The sequence below is a fragment of the Mycteria americana genome, chromosome 7 (genome assembly GCF_035582795.1).
Source record: "Mycteria americana isolate JAX WOST 10 ecotype Jacksonville Zoo and Gardens chromosome 7, USCA_MyAme_1.0, whole genome shotgun sequence".
Classification (NCBI taxonomy): Eukaryota; Metazoa; Chordata; class Aves; order Ciconiiformes; family Ciconiidae; genus Mycteria; species Mycteria americana.
Genome location: NC_134371.1, coordinates 1,498,129 through 1,512,403, shown reverse-complemented (window position 1 = coordinate 1,512,403; position 14,275 = coordinate 1,498,129). Strand labels below are relative to the sequence as shown.

Genomic DNA, 14,275 nt, shown 5'->3' with positions numbered 1-14,275 from the left:
ATGCAAATGCTAGCAATGTTAGTTGATGTATGGTTCTTGTCCTGCTGTAGCTTTTTTTTTAACGCATCAGGTAACAGATAAATATTCAAAAAACCTGCTGAAATACTGCTTAATAATACTTAAACTGTTCTAGCTATTGGTCGAAACATCTCAAAAGACTTTTTTTTTTTTATTGGGGGTGGTGAGTAATTATACTTACTGTGTTATTCCAGCTGTGCAGCAGTCTTCTCACCAACACTTCCACAGAAGGTAATTATAGCTTAATTAAACTAAACTTGAAAACACTTGTTAAATTAGTACTGTGGGAGGCAACAATCTTCAGAAATACTCTCCCCTTTTGCCTTTCATCCTGTTCAATTAATCTTTCTTCACTTTCTGTGCCCATCCATCATCACTACTGACTAAAATTTCAGACTACAGGAAATATGGTTAGATAAAAGTCACGGTGGAATACACTTTAAGGTTTCATTGCATTTTAATTTTTCTTTTTTTAAAACTTAAAAAAGTCCATGTATGGATTATAGTATTACATTAAAAGTTTTTTCTTTAAAGTGTTATTTCATCTGTTCTTAGTTCTTGATGTTTTGAATGTCATTCTGTTTTGAATGCTTCCAGCTATGTAAGAACGTTTGAACAACAAGGCTTGTTCAGGATTTCGAGTAGGGCGACTTGTTTGAGAAATACTCTTCTGATCAAACTTGCGGTGGTGTGCCAGACCTGCTGTTTCCTTGAAACCCTGGGGCTAGGCAGTGTTCCCCACTGCTGGGGGAGCTAAAACTGAGGGTGCCTGTTCAACCAGGCGCTGAAAAGCGCTGGCAGGTTATTTGGCAGCCTTCCGTGTTACCTGCACTTTGCAGCCATAGCTCCAGTTATTTCTAGGTTTATCCTTGAGGAACAAAGCTCTTTGCATCTCATTTTGTTTACCTGGAAATGTCACCCCCTCTCCCTTCTTGGGGGTTGGTTTGGTTTTGTTTCTTGTGCTTGGCAAAAAATGACCTTGACCACCAGGCTCGGGAGGATTTATGAGCCTTATCCTGAAGAAAACAACTGGTCAGATGAAACTTTTTTTTTTTCCCATACAGAAATAAGCCTAACTCAGTGACTAGACCGTGCTTTCCATCTGGTTAACAAGGAGTGGAGGATGCCGAACTCGTTAGTTCTACAACACAGCTGCAAACGGGTTCAACCTCCCTCCCCCCGATCAGTTTATTATTTTACCCTCAGGTGCTGAGGCTGGTGTTTCAAACAGGGAGGGAGGAGGAGGAATATCCTACCCTGGCCTGGCAGTGGTGGATGAAGGAGACAGCTGAACGGGAAAACAAAAGCTCCGGGGGCGGGGGGGTGGTGGCGTCGGGCCCTGGCGCCGGCCGGGAGCGGCCGGCGCCAGGGCCCGACGCCCCCACCCCCTCGCCCCCGGAGCCGCCCGCGGTTGTGTGGAGAAGAGCGGGGCCGTGAGGGCTGCGGGGACCCACCGGAGGCCGCCGGGAGCTCGGGGCGCAGGTAAGCGCGGGAGGCGGGCGGTCCATCCGCCTCAGGACTGCGAGCTGCTCTGAGGGCCTCGCCGCGGGCTGCGCCACACAACTGACCGTGAGGGGACGTCTGAGGAGGCGGGAGCCCAGGACCGCTGAAGGTGAGCCCTGGAATGTAAAAGGGGGGGGGGGGGGGGGGGGGATTAAATTAGTGATAACGTGCGTGGAAATGGAAATGAAATGACTGTAGTGCTGTGTCGCGGGCTCCTGGTCTTGGAAACAGGGCGTCGTGCTGGGACAGGTGCAACCGATATGGGGGGAAGCAAGATGGCGCCCAGAGCTGAGAGAGGAGCTGTGTTTCTGGGGCCGGTTGTGCCTGGCTGCTCAGCGTTGAGGCAGAAGGGCGTGCGATGGCAGGGGCAGTTACCACAGCCAAAGAGGGTGGTTTGCTCCACGTTTACAAATTTGTAGGTTCTTGAGGAAGAATTGGCAGTAGCGCTGTTGCTGGCAGGGTTGGATTAAAAGTCATGGAAAAAAAGGCTGGTAGGTGGTACCAGTTTTACTCTCCTTGTGCTTGGTTTTGGCAGTACTTAAAAGAAACGATGGCTAAATTTCAACCTAAGAGCACAAAGGGCAGAAAGAAATGGTAGTGATAGCAGAGCCTGGGTAAGAATAGCAGTGTTGGTTGAACAAATCAAAGACAGATGGCAATTCTCTCGTGCCCCCCCCCCCGTATCCCCCCCTAATGGTGGAGGATCAGGATCAGATTGTGGTATTAGGACCACCACCAGAAGAAATCTACACTGAGGTGATCATGGGTTGGTATGGTCAGATCTTTACTTATAAAGTAATGTGGCTAATGTGTGAATAATGGTATTAGTTATACTTTCCCAACTGTGTTTAAAGCGTGTAGCTTAACATACTTTTTTAAGCAGAAAAGTATCAGGAACCTGTGTGTTCTTCAGAGTTTGGAACTTAGCCTTTTCCCAATGTCAGGTGTACTGGTTTTGGCTGGGATAGAGTTAACTTTCCTCATGGTAGTGTGTATGGTGCTGTGTTTTGGATTTGCACTGGAAACAGCGTTGATAGCACAGGGGTGTCTCGGGTATTGCTGAGCAGTGCCTGCACAGCATCAAGCCTGCCTTGTTTCTCGAGCTGCCCCGTCAGCAAGTGGGCTGGGGGTGCAGGAGAAGCTGTGAAGGCACACGGTTGGGACAGCTGACCCCAGCTGAACAAAGGGATATCCCACACCAACCATGTGGCCATGTTGCTCAGCAATAAAAGCTGGGGTATGAAGGAGGAAGGGGAGACATTCCGAGTTACAGTGTTTGTCTTCCCAAGTCACTGTTACACATGATGGAGCCCTGCTTTCCTGGAGATGGCTGAGCACCTGCCTGCCTGTGGGAAGGAGTGAAGGAATTCCTTCTTTGCTTTGCTTGCGTGCGTGGCTTTTGCTTTCCCTATTAAGCTGTCTTTATCTCAACCCACGAGTTTTCTCACTTCTACCCTTCCGATTCTCTCCCCCATCCCACTGGGGGCGGGGGTAGGGGGGGGGGGTGTTAGCTGCTGGCTGGGGTTAAACCATGACATCAGGTTATTAAGCAATCTGGTAATGCTGATGTAAGGTTTTTAACTTTTTCATACAGCTAGCCAGAGACCATGAATGCTTCTCTTCCCAGTTCATAGTGCACTTAAGGCTGCTTCTGCCTGTGTGTTAGAGTTTCTAGCATCCTCTGGAACGAAACAGTGACAATTTTTCGTGACCTTTGTGTTATCTCCAGTTTGCCTAAATGATGTAGTTGTTATGATACAGCTGTTGAAAATCATTTGCAGACTGCAGTAGAGCTAAGAGCACCACTGGAGAACTATCTCTGTGTACTTCCCAGGAAACAAGACCTCCTCAGATTTCCTAATCTTGGCATCAAAATTTACTCTAGGTTTGTGTCTAACACTTGTGTTCTGTCTACTCGTTTTGACTGTGTTACTTTAGAAACAGGATATACAGGAAAAAAAGGAAGTTTGTGTGAATATGTGCTATAGATACAGAGTTTAAGGTACGTGCATGTGAGTATGATGCTGCACAAAGACTGCATTTCATGAGGCTGTGTAGGTTGACTGAAGTGATGCTACTTTTACCTTTTTCCTTTCAGCAAATTAGCCTTGCATAATGGAGAACAAATTTATTCTTTGACATGAAAGTCAAGAACAATACTGCATTATAGCATTACTTTTAAAGTTCAGCAGATAAAAATGTTCTATTTATTATGTTGCAGGGGTGATATAAGAAGCAGAAAAGACAGTATTAATAACTGTTCTTTAGTTGTGGCACATGAGTATTTGGAAATGCTGAGACAGGTTGATGTCAGGTGGGCACTCGTTTCCTGAAGGCCTCCATGGCCTCCAGGAGCCCCCAGACCTGGCATAGGCATCTGGGCTCACCAGGACTGAGTGCGTTGCTGTCCCTGGCAGTGCTGATCCTCAGTGAGGGGTAAGTGTAAACCTGTGACTTCATTCTCATTCACATGGGTACCTAATTGCTGGGCCAGTCATACACGTTGGACTTTGCATGGCTTCTGCTCACCTCACATAATGTGTATTCAGTGGCATCGTGTAAAAGGAAACTTTGATTCAGGGAACTGAGCGCCTTTTATTTTTGGGCAACTTGCTTAAAACCTGATTGGAGAAGTCACGTAAGGAAGGGGTACAAATTCCAGGCCCTGCAAAAATGAAAGGAAAGTTAGTTTTACAGTAACAAACTCCCAGCTGTATTCTGTCATGGCTGGGCTGTTTAAAAAGGAGGTACTGGTGTCATGTCCTCATCCTTGGGCAGGAGTGAGAAGGAGAGAGCGTGCATATGTGTGTGTGCACACATTGGTTAGTGAAAGCAATGAATGAGTTTTAGCTCATTCCCTCTGAAGTAGAAGTGCTCATATTAGAGCAAGTCAGAGTTAAAAGATGACTTCTTTTTGCTAATGAAAATACTGTGGAGTTGCTAGAAAGGAAAAAAAAAAAACAAAACAAAACACCACTTAGCTTTTGAAAACTTGTTTGTACAAACTTTTTGATAAATTGCTTGTCATACTGTCTTAAATTTCTAAGACCTCTTGGAGCTCTAAGGGAATTTAGACTAGAGCAAAAGTTGAGTATTTTAAGAGGTCATGCCAGTTACCAGTGTTGTGTCTGCTCAATGCCTATTCCAGGCATGTGCTGATGCTATGCTAAACCGAATGTGGTGCAGTTTCTTTTATTTCTGTGCATGGGGGAATTACGTAGTGCTGAATGGAGCTGTGTAGCTTAGAAAACACTGATGGCATCAGCTGCTTACCTAGAAAAGGTAGTGCTCTGTGGGAAGTGCTGCTTCAGCAGCTGGCCAGAAGACCACTTTTTTTTTTTTTAATCCTTTGTTGAGGCATCTTGCAGGTTGGACAAACATATAGAAGAATGAATTTGTAGCTGCTGTGCCTGTGCCAGGTGAGGCTGTAACAGCTCCTGGCTGAAGGGTGAGGTGGTCACCACTCTGGAGAAGGTTCCTGGACCACTGTGGTGGCCAGCAGGCGTCGGTGCTCAGTGGGAAAACACCTAGCACAGTATGGGGAAGTGCTGTGGTGGAGGAGTTGCTGAAGTAAGGCTGCACTCTGGAGCTGGAGCCTTACCCCTTCTCAAGGATATGGATGTTACCTAGCTCATAGAATAAGGTGTAGTTTTTAGTACCAGCAACCATCTTCCTTTGTATACTAAACCCATAGATAAATTATGTGTTATAATTACAATACTGTCTTCCAGTATTTAATGACTAATGCAGTCATCTTTAGCACAAGGCCTGGATCCAATGTTTCCACTTCCTGCGTGCTCTACAGTAGGGCCCTGTTTCAGCCTTCTCTCCTGATTAATTTTGAATTGTTTTCTGCACAGTCACTTCTAGAAGTAAGTCAGGTGTACAAAATGTATCAGACTGCAGGACCAGGTTCTCAGAGGCTCATAGAGGGCAACCAAGCTGGTGGCAGGGCTGGAAGGCATGTCCTCTGAGGGGTGACCTCATTGCTCTCTACAGCTTCCTGAGGAGGGGAGGTGCTGATCTCCTTGGGATCCAGAGACAGGATGCCTGGGAATGGTTCAAAGCTGTGTTAGAGGAGGTTTAGACTGGACATTAGGAAGCAATTCTTTACTGAGAGGGTGGTCAAACTCTGGAACAGGCTTCTTGGAGAGGTGGTTGATGCCCCAATCCTGTCATTGAGGGATTTGGACAACACCCTTAATACCAAGAAAGCTAAAGCTTTCTGTCAGCCCTGAAGTGTTGTAGGTCTCTTCTACCTCTACTATAGAAGTAGATAGTTGAAGAACGTTATATTCTTGACTCTTTTCCTATCTTCCCTCTCCCAATACAGTCTCTAACTGAGAGAAAAGGTGCTCTCCTGGGCCTCCATTTTATGCCACTGCTCCAACTTCATGGGCATACATGTAAACTGGATCGAGGACAGATGACGTAGGACACACAATGGTGCTATTCATCTTTACAGCACAGAAAATCTAAAATGCCACAGGTTACAGAACAGATTTAATTTCTTTGACAAGAATGATGTTAACAACTTGCAGTTTAACAGTATTTCTTAAAGAAAAAGTGAAGTGCTTTTTAGTAAGGATTTAAAAGCATTTTATTGATTGTTGTCCTATAAAATCATGGAAGTCTTTAATTCCTGAAGAACTGTGTCTGACAATAGGAAAAATGAAAAATGTCTTTAAAAAACATTACAGCATTTTTGGAAAAACTAGGTATGAAAAAATATATACAATGTATTAAATCTGAGTAACATTAATCTCTGGATTTATACATTCAGTTGTGTTAAACATCTGCCTGTGTACAATAAAATTTGTTAAAATATTAGCAGTATTTTTACTACGTTAAATAAGTCTCTGCTCAATTTACAGTTTCTCTCATTACTATTTATCAGTCCACTTATAAATTAATTTACAAGGCTGTATAACCACTGTCAGAGTGCCAAGGTAAGTATTTTTGTACAAAATTACTGCCTTCCTAATATATTTTAAATTGTTACAGAGATACATATTTATAAACATCCAATTCATTCACAAATTGAATCAACATATTACAGTATATAAAACAACATACAGCCCCTTTAAAAAAGACAGGGAATACAACAAAAAAGCCTTTGTACTACATGTTTTCCCCCTATTTTTACTGAGCGTGTATTCTACCCTGCTGAGTTGAGTTATCAGCTGGTCCTTAAAAAGTTGAAGATTTTTATACAAACTTGTCACACCTATATACAGAAAAGATGCACTAAAATTTATTTCATTTTTGAGTGCATTTTGTTCACACAACACTAAGTGGTGTTTTTTTTCCTGTGAAAAACTGCAGATGCAAAAATTTAGCAGGTGTTGTATGTAGTGCAATTGTGAGAAGTCTTCTCTAAAGCAGAGAAGAGCATGTGTGAAGCAGCACCAATGCGAGCTCCTCTGAAAGCAAGGTCCAAGTACTATTTTATCACTCTCCCTCCTTACCTCTGCCTGAAGCATCCAATGGCATCAAGTCACACTGCAGTAGGGGAAGGCAAAGTAACAAAATCAAGCCTGAGCTAGCTCCTTCCACATCTTTCCTCAGTCGTGGTCTTACCATTTATAGACACTGGAGTTGAGAAGATCTGGCACCTTAACAAAACTCTACAGATCTTACTTCTCCCTCTGGTTTTGCCTGTGGATTCAACATGATGCTAACAAATGCTAAAGATGTAGGTAATCTGAAGTGCAGCTGAACTTTTTGCCTCCACAGAAGGAAATAATCTCTAGTATGGAAGAGCAGAAAGACTAAAAGACAGAAAACCCAATACAAACCCCCAAACAGTTGCCATTGAAACCCTTGCTCTGAAGCAGTAACTTAATATTAAAACCTAGTTAAACTCATGGGGAAAACTGAAACAAAATAGACACATTTCCAGCAGTTATACTCCTTTGTCTGTACTTTTATAGCCTTTTATCTGTGCTAAAATTATATCCTTTTATCTAAAGTTAAAGTTATATCCTTTTATCTATCCTTATATCCTTCTCTAGAGTCTCCCCTGGAGCTTCTGTCAGCTCTGCCAGCATTGCTTAGAGTGATCTAATTACTTCTTACAAAGCCTGGGAGCACCCTGGATTTGTGCTGGAGAGGTAGTCCTTTAGGAATTATAGGGCTGGTTAGCATAGTTCAGGTTACACACAGATTTTGACACTACAGGGAAGTATCCCATTAACATACTCTCTGGTACTGAGAAGGTAACACTGCAGTTTCTTAGGAGCAGGAAACCCCCAATACTGCTATTCACCTCCAGCTCAATGGATTGGGCGAGTTTCTGGTGTTCAGTCTCCTCCACAGAGTTCTGCTTCTGAAAGACAGTCAAAAATGCTCAAAAAACAGATGGAGAAAGAATACGTAGAGAGGCAGGGATGGAGGAACTAAAGTTGAAACTGAAATTTGCATCAATGAGATGCATGGCTGATCTCCAGTGCCTAAGAAACTACTTCTAGTTGAAATCTGCTACTGGTTGAGCCCAGGTTTCAGTTCAGAGCTCTCGAAACACAAAACAAAAAGGGATGGGTATCCAAACGTCAGTGCTCCATTACTAGATTTTTTGCATTGGTGACCCTCATCTTCTATGCGAGAGCTGCAGGGCATGCAACCATGCCCCTGCTGACAGCAGCTAGTGCAAATCCTGTAGCATAGTACGAAGCAGCAAAAATGGCCTACACGTTGGTTTCAAGTCCAAGTAAGCGTCCCATCCGTTCCATGTTCTTGTCAATCGTGGCACGACACGTGATTTCTTTAGCACACTCCATGGGAAACCAACCTCTTTCGCCATCCCGCAATCGTTCCCCTTCATACCAACCTGCAAGGGTGAACAGACAAGGAGTAACAAACCTTTTCAAGTACTGCTAAAGATACTTTGTCAGAACTGCGTGTGTTGCACTTGACACAGTCATCACATACATTACACATTTGTAGTGAATAAAGTACCAGATTAAGATAGATAGACTTGGCAGATTTTTTTTTTGTATGGACAGACTAGGAACAAAATGGTATGTAAAAATAAATATTATACAAAACAAGTGTAATACATTTTCTATATTGTAATTCAAATACATTGTTTGAAGTAATATAAAGAATATAATATAATTGCAGTCTAAAAAAAGCAATGGAGCACAACTGATAAGATCTTTGATTTCATAGTAATATTGAATAACATCATTAAGTTAGGACTTGGTGGTTTAAGTGCTGACAGCTTCAAGCAACACTGAGTCAGCACACCATGAGATATTAGTACAATCACTTGCATGCCCAGGCAAGAATCAGTTTTGATCTTGGGGTACTCAATGGAAAACTTCGGCAAAACCACTGTGCTAGACCCCTGTACTTACAGGCAGTGAAGCACAGTATGTGAATGCTTCTCAGACAAGCCTGGTGCTCCCTCGCTAAAATGGCTGGGCTCCATGTTTTCAGGTAGAATTCAGTTTCTTATTTGTGGACATCTTGCATGTCAAAACCAACCAGCACATACCTTCTGCAGCTATTTACCTGCATCAGTTACGGCAGGCGATGAGTTACTTGAACAGTTGCCTGTCCTTTTGAAACCTGAACCAAAATGCTCAAGTTTTTCTTGGAAGCTAAACCTTTATTCATTGTCCAGCCAATGCTATTAGGAAACAAATTTTTCTAGCTGGATTCACCCACAGTGGTGACAGATGGTTACTAACTGCAAAATTCTCACTCACCGTCATTTACTTTTTGATAAACCAGGACAACATCGGCAACTTGAAGAGACAGTTCGTCTGACTGCTTTGCCGTGTAAGTTCTGATGATCTCTACCTGAGTCAAAGCTGTAGAAGAAATAAGCCAGGCTGAATTAAACAATTTACATAACAGACTATCTTTTATTAAAATATATATACAATTTATTTTAAAAATTTCCATCTTAGAGTATACTCCCCCCAAAAAAACAAAGGAGGCAGCAAATTATGCAGATGACTTCCTACCTGAGCAATGACACACAAACAAACCTGGGGTAAGCATCCAAGGGAAGGGGCTTTACGCTTCTGCTAACAGACTGAAACAACTGACCAAACCAGTGTTCGTGAACGCAAACGGAAATTACTGTGCGAAACAGAACTCCCCAAAGCAGCCCCTGGGCACAGGAAGAGATGGCAACTGGGCGTACACTGAAGCAAGAGACAACCTTTCTAGGGGTATTTACAGCCTACACTTGCTCCCGTCCCCACTAAGGGGCAGTGCATTCCCATCCTCATGGCAGAGCTCTCGGAGATCTTGTTAGTTGTAACTTACTTGTCCTGTCCGTTTTCTGCCCGTCTCTGTCCTGTCCAAGCGCTGTAATCCAGCGAGCCCTGTCACTCCTGCAGATGGCAAAAAGAAAACTCAGTTTCCCAACTCGTGCTCTTGATGATGGTTAAGACTACCCCCCTCTTCAAGATTCTCTTATTTAATTTTTTCCTCTTTTGGGTAAAGAAAACAAAACAAAACCTCCTTTCTCCTCCTCTCAAAATGTGGCCAGAAGGTGTGATACTACTTCTAGTAATACATTATTCAAATATATTTGACTATTTTAAGCATGTTGGATTAGGAAAAAAAAACCTATTATATGTGGGACCTACTGGCATGATGCCTTAAAAATAATTAAAATAAAGGTATATAAGTAATGCAGGTAAATTTCCCCGTTAGTGTCTGTGACTAATACTTATTAGTAATGATATTAAAAAAAAAAAAATCCATCTAATGTACAAAGTATCTGATAAATGCAATACAGCAATTTTAATATGCAATACCAACAGGTTTCCTGTGAGCAATAACTATCTGCAATGTGCACTTAGAATGAAAAGCAAGAATGAAAAAAAAACAAAAACCACACACAAAAAAACCCCAAACCCAAAGTTTCTGTGTGCTCTTAGAAGCACATTTATGTTTCCAGATGTGTCGGTCCGGGGAATCTGAGAACCGGCACAAATAAGCAGGGACCCAGTGGAGGCCTAAACTAGTCGTGTGAATCTCACCTTGTATAACCTAGGAAAAACATAATCTCAGATTACGTGTGTCAGTATTTCTGAGGAGAGCAGGAAGAATTATCTAGATTCTAAGTGTTGCACAATAAATCACAGAAGTGCAAATTACTGACAACCAATTTGGGAAGGAACAAGCTAAAGTGATGTCAGACAGTAAAGGAAAAAGAAAGCTAATCCTCAATCACCCCTGTTAACAGCTGAGCTATAACAACTTAATCATTATACCTTTGAATTTTGGCAAGTCAGAATTTGAACTTGATTCCCAAAACAAACATTTCAGTGAAATTAGATTTTATCTCATGTTTGTTGAAGGGCTTTGCCATCAGTACAGATTAGAGTAACACAAGGGAGTTGGAGGGTTGAATTTTCCTATTCCCCCTCCCCTAAAAAAAATTTTGTTGCTATCTTTGGATAACTTCAGTTTTTAACTAAAATTAATGAGAAACATCTGCCTTCTGCTGAGACCTGATTTTGTCAAAAGTCTGAAACATCTGAAAACAGAATAGAATTCTGTTTGGAAATAGCACTACAGTGTCTTCAGAAGTGTCAGCAAATGGGACATTTACACAAGTCATGAGAGACTTCTCTGGAGTACATCTTCCAAGATGCACCATCGCTCAGCCACTGAGGAGACAATTCAGCAAGGGGTTGTAGTTAGTCTGTGAAGTCCAGCCTGGAGACCAGAGGGAGGGCAGGAGTTACTTGAACATCCCACTACGCATCGTTCCGTGGTCAAGTTCCTCGGTCTCTTCCGAGAACACCGACGCCTGCTCATGGCCTTTCTTCCAGCTAGCTCTAAAAATCTCTTTTCTGTTCACAGACTGTCAACACCTCCTTTGGATGAAGGGAGTCAGAATGGAAGTCTTTCTGAGCATGCTTCTTTCAGAACGAAAAAAAATCCCACTGGTTATTTTCAATATAAGTATTTGTACTGTTTTTTTGGCATTTAATAAGAAACCATGCCTGTTTTTTTTAAATCCCAACACACATTTCTCCTCAAAGATGAAACTACTGCACATCCTACTAACATTTGATACCTGTTGATACCTCAAACAGATGGCCAGAACTACAACACAACTACAATGCATGCTACTTCAGACATTTCAGTCATTAAAAGTAGGTGATACTAAACTTGCTGTGTTTCAACCAAAGTAAGCACATCTGTATACAATTTTGCATAAGCTTAACTTTGTGGGTTTTTTTTTTTATTTTTTTTGTATTTTAGAAACAGGTATTATTTAGGCTTGTATTTTCCTTTCCCTGTAACCATTCTTATCAGGAAAACTACATTTCCTTTCAGACAACTCTTGAGAAAAATGGGATAACGCCAGACCGTCTCCCAGTTTAAGTATGTATTTCTTCATAATCTGTGTGTACCGTGTATTTTGTGCCTTATTCACAGGGCAATATAAAAGTTCCTGACCTAACGCTGGTACTTTTGTACTTGGCAACCACACACCACATGAAGTGACAAAACATGATCAAACTGTGCATGATCAAACTGTGCTGGTGTCAGTGAGAACATTTAAGTTTCACATGTGCAAAACTCTATTCAATAAGCACTCTAAAACCATCCAGCTTGGCCCTCCTACTGTAGATTCCCTTCCCATCCTTCTCAAAGTTAAGAGAAAATTGTCTTTCTGTACCTTTTGTATACATGATAATACTCTATAAAAATAGGTAATTTTCAGATAAAGTAATTCTTTTCAGAATCTTTTCCTCTGAATGACAATCTGCTAGACTGCTATTTATATCACAAACAGTATATAGCAAATCAATAATACATCTGCAGAACAAAATGTCTTTTCATAAAAAGCCCAGACAACTAAAAATGTACTGCATTTTTTTCCCCAAAAAAAACGTGTTTCCAAACAAGTCTGAATCATCTGCTTACTTTATAATGAGATCTTTAATAGAAATCATTAATGATCTATAGCTTCTTTCAGGGTTATTCTAAACTTTGAAAGCAAACCTAAAACTGTAAATTTTTCCAGGCTGGGATACGTCTGGAGCACTCTGGTTCATGTCTTCTATCCCGCCTCCAGCTTCCACTAAAACAGATAAAATCTTTCACTTTTGTGAGGGGTTGTGTGGAAGTTAATGGCACCACAGAGAAATGATGGCCTCTCGGATATTTGCACCCAAAAGAACAAGACACTTCTTGTTGCTCATTTCTAAAGCAGAACAGTCTTCAAAACTGCCTCAGGAGAACAAGGACCACCTCTATCCCAGCACAGCTTCCCCCAGGCAGTGCCAAACTCCTCCTCCCATTTACTCCAGTACTGTTTCCACTTCTGCACCGCCCAGCCGTTACAATAAATAATTCACAAATCACTGCTCCGGGACAAGAGCATTCTGCATTCATGCGCTATCGCCGTTTGCCTGCTACCACCAGTACGCCTTAGGATGCACCTGTGCCGATTTCCTTCTTGCTAACACTGTGCTCTACATACAGACATTTATACCACAGCGTGGTATAAATGCCACTTGGCTGAAAGAACTGACCCTTAGGATAAGATACTTTAAAACAGTAAGGAACAGACTAGCGCAGAAAAGTGTCAGAGACAGAGCAACCTCAATGAATCTCTGCAGTCGGATTATTCAAGGTCATCTTACCAAGATAAACACCAAAAAAGCCTCCCTTAACTACAACAGTAAAAGCAACGTTTGCCTCGTAGTAACCTGCATTACGCTCAGATTCACACGCTCAATTACTCGGTGTGCAGAGCAGCACGGTGTGCCACGAGACGAGACGGGAACATTGTGGAGAGCCTGAAACCGACTCACCACCTCGACTGCTTGTCACAGACCTGTCATTAGAAATTGGAGAACCTGCAGTTCTTGAGCACCGAGTTCTGTTCTTTGAGGTCTGTAATGGTCTGAACTATTAGTAGGACAGCTATATATTTAAGCAGGCTGTAGAATACAGCACGTTCAACTACAGTATACTGTTTGCTGTTCTGGTTTACTTCAGGCATTTGCCCTCTGGACATAATGGCTACGTTAACAGGTAAGCTAGGCAGAACACCTGTGTCTTGACTTCCAGCTCTCAGGTTTGTTAGAGAAGTATTTGAACACATCATACTACAACAAAACCCAGTGAGGACTCAGATGCCTAAGCCACATTTGTGGTTCAAATTAAACAATAAGAAACTTCCGTATTGCAATATGCAATCATTAGATTGTGTACTTTACTTAATGTGGCAGAACTTTGATTTCTTTTTTTTTACTGTGGTATCACTTAAGTTGACAATAACTTAGATTTAATGGGAATTCCTTCCACAACTCCCCTAAACCCCAAGAAATCCAAACTGCTTAAATCTCTGTCCTGCAGCCCTTGCTTGTTTGCCTCACCAATAACAACCAGAAGGGATTCAGTAATCCCTGGCTAGGGAGCTAGCAGTCTCCAAGGCAGAGCATAGTTAATTCTCAGCCTGAAGACCCCCAACAGTAGCACGTAATAACGGATACTTCATTTCACAGAATTTCAGCGTATGCATTCAATTTTCCGTTATTCCTACACCATGACCTCAAGGGAAGAAAATTAATGTGATTTGGACTCACACCCACTGGGTCCCCTCACAACAAGATTACATTAGAGAACCTGACCTAGGCTTGCAGAGGCTTTCTTTTATTCTCATAAATATTTATTCCAGTATCTAGGGGCACATTACATACGCTGCACATTCTCCTGCTCTGCCGCTCACTAAAAACGCAGAAAGGCCTGTCAAGGTTGCCTCGCC

General features: G+C 42.2%; 1 protein-coding gene across 1 annotated transcript in view; it reads right to left on the bottom strand.

Annotated features, from left to right (window-relative positions):
• Positions 1–7,532: 7,532 nt before the first annotated feature.
• ARHGEF26 (Rho guanine nucleotide exchange factor 26) overlaps positions 7,533–14,275 on the bottom strand; it is a 62,138-nt gene continuing 55,395 nt past the window's right edge. The window contains exons 12-14 of the mRNA XM_075506746.1: positions 9,802–9,869; positions 9,234–9,338; positions 7,533–8,350 (exon numbers count right to left, since the gene is read on the bottom strand). Of these exons, the coding sequence (XP_075362861.1) occupies positions 8,208–8,350; positions 9,234–9,338; positions 9,802–9,869 (316 nt within the window). The 3' untranslated portion in view covers positions 7,533–8,207. The remainder of the gene's footprint in view (positions 8,351–9,233; positions 9,339–9,801; positions 9,870–14,275) is intronic.